Source organism: Limulus polyphemus, unplaced genomic scaffold (genome assembly GCF_000517525.1).
Source record: "Limulus polyphemus unplaced genomic scaffold, Limulus_polyphemus-2.1.2 Scaffold6982, whole genome shotgun sequence".
In the NCBI taxonomy this organism is placed as follows: Eukaryota; Metazoa; Arthropoda; class Merostomata; order Xiphosura; family Limulidae; genus Limulus; species Limulus polyphemus.
Window position 1 is genome coordinate 32,311 of NW_013672592.1, and position 8,164 is coordinate 40,474.

Sequence of the window (8,164 nt, forward strand, 5' to 3'; positions counted from 1 at the left end):
GTACATCAAGGTGACAGCAGCAAACGTCTTTAAATAGCCAGGAAAGTACTGTACATCAAGGTGACAGCAACAAACGTCTTTAAATAGCCAGGACAGTACTGTACATCAAGGTGACAGCAGCAAATTTCTTTGACAAATAGCCAGGAAAGTACTGTACATCAAGGTGACAGCAGCAAACGTCTTTAAATAGCCAGGAAAGTACTGTACATCAAGGTGACAGCAACAAACGTCTTTAAATAGCCAGGAAAGTACTGTACATCAAGGTGACAGCAACAAACGTCTTTAAATAGTCAGGAAAGTACTGTACATCAAGGTGACAGCAACAAACGTCTTTTTCTTAATGTGTTCATCATATCTTGTATTGATCTACAATTGAAATAAAGAAAATTTCTCTGAAAAAGTGAAGACTACCTCGTTAGAGGTCCCACTTTTCGAAAGTGATATCTCCATGATCAAAGACACCAAAAACATTTTCTTAATGTGTTCATCATATCTTGTACTGATCTACAATTGAAATAAGTGTTTCAGCCTCAAATAAAATAGCCCATTAAATTAATCTTCAAATGTTGGTCAAAACATGTAAAAAAAAGATGCCTTTTATCGCAAGTTAGATTTAAAAATTCTCTATCTATAGTTTATAAAAAAGACGTAGTTAAATGGAAAACTAAACTATTCAAAACTTATGTGCAAACAACTTTCTGTAAATTAAACATCTGAAAACACCTGAAGTACTGTTCCATTTCCAGAATGATTGTTTATGATGTATTGATTCAGTACAGATTTGGAAATACTTTGAATAATGAAACTTATATTTATGAAAGGTATAGTTAGCTTGATAACTTACTCATAAATCATAAAAAACGTATCACAAATAATTGATACAAACTTGAAGTTTATCATAGAATTTATATTCAAAAAATAGTGCTATGATTCAAATATATAGATAATTTAAATATATCACGTCTTGGTAACTTTTAGAACAAACTGGAGAGAAACTGCTATTTTGTAGAATAGACTGGACATTAACCACTGTCTTGTAGAACTAGACAGTGACCAGTGTTCTCAAAGACAAACTGGACAGTGATCACTATTCTTTAGAATATCTACAAAGTGACCATTATTTTGTAGGACAGACTGGATGGTGACAAAGCTGTAGATGAAACTGGACAGTGACCAATGTTCTCAAAGACAAACTGTACAGTGACCACTATTCTCAAAGACAAACTGTACAGTGACCACTATTCTCAAGGATAAACTGAATGGTGGCAACAAAGCTGTAGATGAAACTGTACAGTGACCACTGTTTTGTAGAACTAGACAGTGACAACTGTTCTCAAAGACAAACTGTACAGTGACCACTATTCTCAAGGACAAACTGTACAGTGACCACTATTCTCAAGGACAAACTGTACAGTGACCATTATTCTCAAGGATAAACTGAATGGCGACAACAAAGCTGTAGATGAAACTGGACAGTAACCACTGTTTTGTAGAACTAGATAGTGACCACTGTTCTCAAAGACAAACTAGAAAGTGACAACTGTTCTGTTGTAGATACTTATTGAATTGCTATCTTGTTGTGTTATATACTCTCTTAATAGTGATTGTTTCTGTTATTAGATGAAGACATTTCTGAACTGACATTTCTGTAGTTTGCTTTCATTAGGCTAAAATAAATCAACTTGTTATCATTTTTCAAAATGCAGGCGTCTTTAATTAGTTATTTTAACCAATGTACAATCCATTTTTCTGTAATATAAATTCCATAAATACATTGTAAATTTTTGTTTCCTGGCCATTCTCTCACTCACAAGTGTGATCTCTCTTCTATCATCCAAACATGTACACCTTTTGAATGTTAAATAAGAAAGATTAAAAGGCATGCCACTTACGAGTGTGATCTCTCTTCTATCATCCAAACATGTACACCTTTTGAATGTTAAATAAGAAAGATTAAAAATTAATCAGTTCAAAACACAAGTTTAAACTGTTATTTATGGGTTGCAATCATGGATAGCTAAAAATATATTTTCTTTTTCAGGAACTGTCGGATAAAGCTCGTAAAGGGACACTTGAGCCACATGACACTACTGATGGGTCATTCAGGTGAGTTTGTTTCAGATAAAAAAAAAAGGTGATTTTTAAATGTAATTTTATATCATGTGATGCTTGAGAATATACCACCACTCCAAATTCAAAGAAATGTTGATCAGAGTAAAAAAAAACAAATTGTTAAATTTCACAAAATAAAAAAGTTTTATAGAATGCTACTAATTTTGTTAAATTGTGTAGATGTAGGAAAAATTAATGATAAAAATAATTATTTTTTTTTTAACTTTTTTGTACGAGGGAGCTGGTTAGAGGAGAGCTCCGTAATCACTGAATCACTACAGATTCCATAAAAAGTTGTTAATAATTAAACTGTCCTTTTTTATGTTGGCAATTTATTGAATACTTTTGTTTCTTGATGTACGCATAAATATAATCATCAGGTAGTTTTACAAATTCCTTTTCAATTTGAAGAGAACCATGACAGATATAAATAGTTCCAAGTGAGACTGCACTGTGTACCCCAGGTGGCCTGAAGAGTTCTGTTATTGATTGGAAAACCTCATTAGTAGTATCATACGATCAACACAGTATATAACTAAAACTATTTTCTACATTATTCTCACTGGAAGCTTATTTAGGGCTAGTAAGTGATGAAGGGAGTTAAAATATTAACAATTATATTGTGATGTAATATCACAAACACACATATATTAGAAACACATCTGGTTTGGCCATAAAAAAATGTTGTTATTACATATAGAATTTTGTTTAGTTATCATAAGTATATTGCTCACTGATTTCATAAAACATATGAATTCTGATGTCAAAGATAGCTCGGATATAAAATGATACTGGACAATAACTCAGGCTTTACTAAACAAAAAGTTTATTCGGTGTTTCTCTGAGCTGTACGTTGACTCTCTTTTTGTAATAAAGCCTGAGTTATTGGTGGTGCAAATGTTTGGCCAAAGTTATGTCAACTCTGTTTAGCCAAAGATAAAATAGACAAAAGTGAAAACTAAAAGTGTTAGAACTAGCAGGAACTAATGAAGCATGCAGTAGTAAAAACAGTGGGAGTAAAAACAAAACCTGTATCAGTATTCCTGGGTGTTTTCAGTAAATCAATATCAAAATGTCCGTGATTTATACACATTTTCAATGAAGACAACAAACAACTTCAGATAAATGTTTCTTTAATCTACCCAAAATATCAGCTTATGCCTTTATCAAGGGTCTATGAACATCACAGATTATAAAACATTTGGGTAGAATAAAAAACATTTATTTGAAGTTGTTTGTCTTCATTGAAAATGGTTTCCATCTTTCAGTCGGTACTGAAAACTTTAAAAAATAATAGAAACATATTTACATTTGATGTTTTTAACAGGAAGTAACGCATTTCATATCAAGAAGCTTATTTTACTGTATGACAAATACCTTGATAAAAACACCACCTGGGGGTGAACAAATGTCGAATAGTTATTTCAGTTGAATAATTTTCAAAATGCACTTTATTATTATCAAGTAAGATCCACACAGACCTAACTGGTTGTCAAAAGCTTAAATTGGACTAAATTTGATTCTTCCTTTGTAGTTTCTATAGATAATTAGGCTTAAAGATGTAACTTATGTGTTTTACGTGCTAATTTTTCAGTGTTCAATTTTACTTTTAATTCGTTATTCAGCGCCGTACTTTCATTTTAAAGATTGATTTGCATCGTCAGTTTATAATTCATATTTAGAACTAACCTAAATCTTCTAAGCCTGCCAAACCTTGTAATATATTACTGGGTTTATACAACTGAAAACATCATTTAACATTCCAATCTTTATAAGTAGATACATAAGAAAAGTATATTTAATTATCTATGTTGATGGATAGATTGATTTTTACTTTCACTCATAGCTAGCCCTAATTGTAAGCTAATATTAATTCTTGGTGCAGCATCTCCAGTGTAGACGTAGAGGGCGTGAGAGAACTAATTGACATAGTTAACACCCACCAAGCAGCAATCTTGGGAATCGGATCAACACAGCTTGGTCTTGGTGAGGACGGACAACCCGAAGCCACGATCACCGTCTCTTTGTCGTATGATGGACGAGCTGTAGATGATGAAGTTGCCGCCAGATTTCTCCAGCTACTCAGACAAAATCTGGAAAATCCTTTGTTGATAATAGCATCCCCTCCATCTAATCAAATATCAGCGTCAATTCTGTAGCACGTTGTTTTGGGATTCATTCAAAGGAATGTAAAGTAATCTCAGATTTATAAATACTTGATCACATCAGCTGCTTGTGGTATACGAAAACCTGATTCAGGTGTCTGTCACATTATATTCTGTACCTATCGGGTCAGATATGATTTCATTGTTTGAAGAAATAGTTAATCTAAACTTAGGATTTTGTTGTATTAAGACTAACGTATTTTCTGTATGCTAAGATGAAAAGAAATGACAATCTCTTTCCAACCCTTTCCCATCTAATGCTGTCCTCTGAGTAAATCTATCAGACAGTTAATGTGTAAAATAATTGAAAGGAGATGTTCGTAAACATAATTAGTGAACTCTGAGACAGTGTCTTGAAAGCTACTAATCAGTGTAAATATAAGCCAAACAAGGAGTAACATAGTGTAGTATACTGTTTCAACTTTCAGTTATCAGTTGTTCCTAGTTGTGGTGGTGTTGAAGGGATTAATAATTGAAGATAATGCTAACAGTTTGATTTTACGTGTATAGTTGAATTTATAAATTTTGAAGTTAACACTTGATTTAAAACACGTTTTTGTAATCAAACTAACAAGATTAATTACTGCATGTTTCCATAATACATAACTCTCTCTAACATTATATGGTCCTTCAGAATTTGCCAAGAGTTTTTGAGGTATCCAGATGTGCTTATCATTTAACTTCACTATTAACTTATAAAAATTAATTAAAAAAAAAGTAAAATACAAAATCTTAAAGTTTACCTTAAATATTTAATCATGTAAAAGTTTTTTTAAAGGTAATTCAAAATTGGCAACAGTAGAATATTTTTGGTGTTGTAATTAATGTAGCTATAGATTTATTTCTTTTGAACAGTTCATATCCTGTTAATATTATTGTGTTTGCTACACCTGATTTTTAGGTCTAAAGGCTAGTCATTTTCCTTGTAGTTTCTTAAATTGGTGATGAAAATCAAAACCAATCTTTCCTAAAGTTTCGGATATTCAGTTATTTTGGTACAACTTGAAAGATATATTATTTAAACACAGTTCATTAAAGAATTGTGGTACAGAAGTGTTTTATAAAATAAAAGATAATTGGTATTTTACAGTTTTGTAAACAACGTTTAACATTATGATTTTTTTTTGGCTATTATATACGTGATTGTTAGAAAATACTTGATGGAAAAATATGTACTGTTTGAAAACTTACAAATACAGGGCGTAATACAATTGGACATTTTTTTTATTAAGACAAGAAGGAATGCATCACCATAATTGTTCACATTATCATAGAATTACCTAACTTTATATTCATATATTTATGTGACTTGTTTCGTATTTCAAGCAAATAATGTGAAATAAGATATTTTAGTAACACTCTAGAGTCAAAAGTGAATTATTACAAATAATGTCTTACATTAAGTTTCTAAAGCCCCCTCAGTAAGTCTGTAGGTTTATAATGCTTGAATTTTAGTTTTGATACCAGCAGTAGGCAGAGCACGGATAACTTATTATGCAGCATTGTGCTTTCCAAAATCCTAGAATCTTTGGCAAGTATTCAAGTATTTTAACTTAGTTGTTTATGGAGTAGAGCATCATATTCTTAATTTAAAAACGTGTGTATTTCTTCAGTTTTGGATTGGATACTTATGGGCATTGTGTCACATTTCAAGTCAATATTATTGAATGGAGTATATTGCAAGCTTTGTAAAATGTATGATTACATAGAAAAATTTTCTTGTTTTTTCCTGTTTGAAATCATTCTTCTATGCAAGTTAAAATATTTTAACACATTGTTTGTGCTGAAAGTTAACACCTCTAGAGGATCACTCTGGGTCAGACAGTACTCTAAGAAACACAATATTATTTCATAAGAATTATTTCAATAATTATTATCACTGGAGAGAAGATTGATCAGTTTAATTTGGAAGTGCATGTTTTTCCATAATTTAGAAAATGCAACTCAAATAAAAAAAAAAGAAAAACTTAAACAGGTGCTAAAGGTACTGTTTATAAAGCGCGCACACACACACACACACACAATATATATATATATATATATATAAATGAATTATATCAATATCACCATTACCAGTTTGCCCCTGATGGAGTAAGGTCCACATTTCAATAGTCCTTGAATTATAGGGTTTCGTATTTTTGTCTTAAATGATTTTTTTAAACCTACTTTTTCCTAACATCATCTATGATAAGAAAAAAGATGTAGGAGAGATAAAGGAAAAGAATTTCACGTGTATTTTTAACAAACTGTCAAAAGGACAATTTGTTATTAATAAATATATTTTGAAAAAAGTAATAAATATCACAAACTGGCAACTTTTCTGGACTTACACAACTTTTTTCCTGAGACCCTATTTACAATGACTAAAGTATAATAATCTCTTTAAAAAAAAACCTCTAATAATAAAACAGTTAAACATATTTAAAATGTGTACATAACAAAATGTTTGATACATTTTTAAACCAAGAACACTAAAGATTATAATTATATCACAAGATCTGATGTTACCAAGCATCTGTTTTCAAACTGAATAACCTCAAAGTAATCATTCCAGACTGTTAACTTTATTTCCCAATAAAGCTGTATCATGCAACTAATGCTATGAATTTAACCACAGTTTAATGGTCACAATTATAGGATTTGTTTTAGCACAAAGATGCATAATGACCTATCTGAATTGTGTCCATCTCAAGGATTGAACACTGGATTCTATTGTTTTAAGCCCTCAAAGTTACTGCTGACCTACCAAGGGACGACAGATATTACAAATATGTGAACTTTCATTTCCTCGAACATTGTGTTCTGTAGTTTCATTTTGAGTTTACTAACTGATTATAAGTATTATTTTATTACAAGTTACACTTTTACAGTAAGTAAGATTTGTTTTTTTGAACAGGTACAACGTTTCAATCACTGGTGCGATCATTCTCAAGTACACAAGTTTTGATGGTAAAGAAGATTTTAGCGTAAAACCTAATACCTTACGCTAATACCTTCTTTACTATTAAAACTATTATAAGCTTGTCAGTAGCTAGTAGTACATCAGCAACAATTATCTTAATGTTTTGATTTACCCATTTCACATTTGCACGCATATATAATATATATATATATATATATATACACAAAAATTTGAATTTACAAAACTAAGTGTGTGCAACATGTGCAGAGTTACCTTGAAACAAAAGTAATATTGAAACTGTTGTATAGTTTTCCCTCTAATTGTGCAACAAGTTAACATCTGAAATTTAAAAGATCAAAACAAATTATGATTAAAACTTAATTCATTTTCGCAGCAACTGTTAAACCCAAAGGTGTTTTAACAAATTACGCACGAGTAATTTCTGTCCACATTTAAGAACTGCTCATATCAAAGGTTACCCTTATGCACAAAGGTTACCCTTATGCATCCTCCTACCATTACCTTTGTTTTAAACTCACTCATATGAAGAAATGTTTAGAAAAGAAAGATTTAGTAATAATAAACTAATAAGCAGTATACCTCATGAATGTTTCTAAATTGTTTTGTTACATTTTATTGTATAATCAAGCGTTGTACATTGTTCAAGTACTAAAGAAATCAGTAGGAAGTTAATAAAACATTAAAAAAATTTAAACCAAATACGTAAAATGTTAAATTCCCAATATGATGTATGTACACTGTAATTACTGTAATAATAAAAGGAAAAAAGGCATAGTAACAAAAGAATATCCTAATGATTGTTTAATTGTACACAAGTTATGAAACATATATATATTTATTTATTAATTATAAAAAATATAAATTAAAGTACAAACTGTATTAAAGACTAATGAAAAGTAAAAAAAAAAAAAAAAAACAAATTAAAAACAACAGAAACACTGAAAAAAAAATATGGGGAAACCTT

General features: G+C 30.4%; 1 protein-coding gene across 1 annotated transcript in view; it reads left to right on the forward strand.

Annotated features, from left to right (window-relative positions):
• LOC106474240 (pyruvate dehydrogenase protein X component, mitochondrial-like) overlaps positions 1–7,885 on the forward strand; it is a 26,709-nt gene extending 18,824 nt beyond the window's left edge. Inside the window, exons 10-11 of the mRNA XM_013934928.2 lie at positions 2,042–2,106; positions 3,998–7,885. Coding sequence (XP_013790382.1) covers positions 2,042–2,106; positions 3,998–4,271 — 339 coding nt within the window. The 3' untranslated portion in view covers positions 4,272–7,885. The remainder of the gene's footprint in view (positions 1–2,041; positions 2,107–3,997) is intronic.
• The last annotated feature ends 279 nt before the right edge of the window (positions 7,886–8,164 follow it).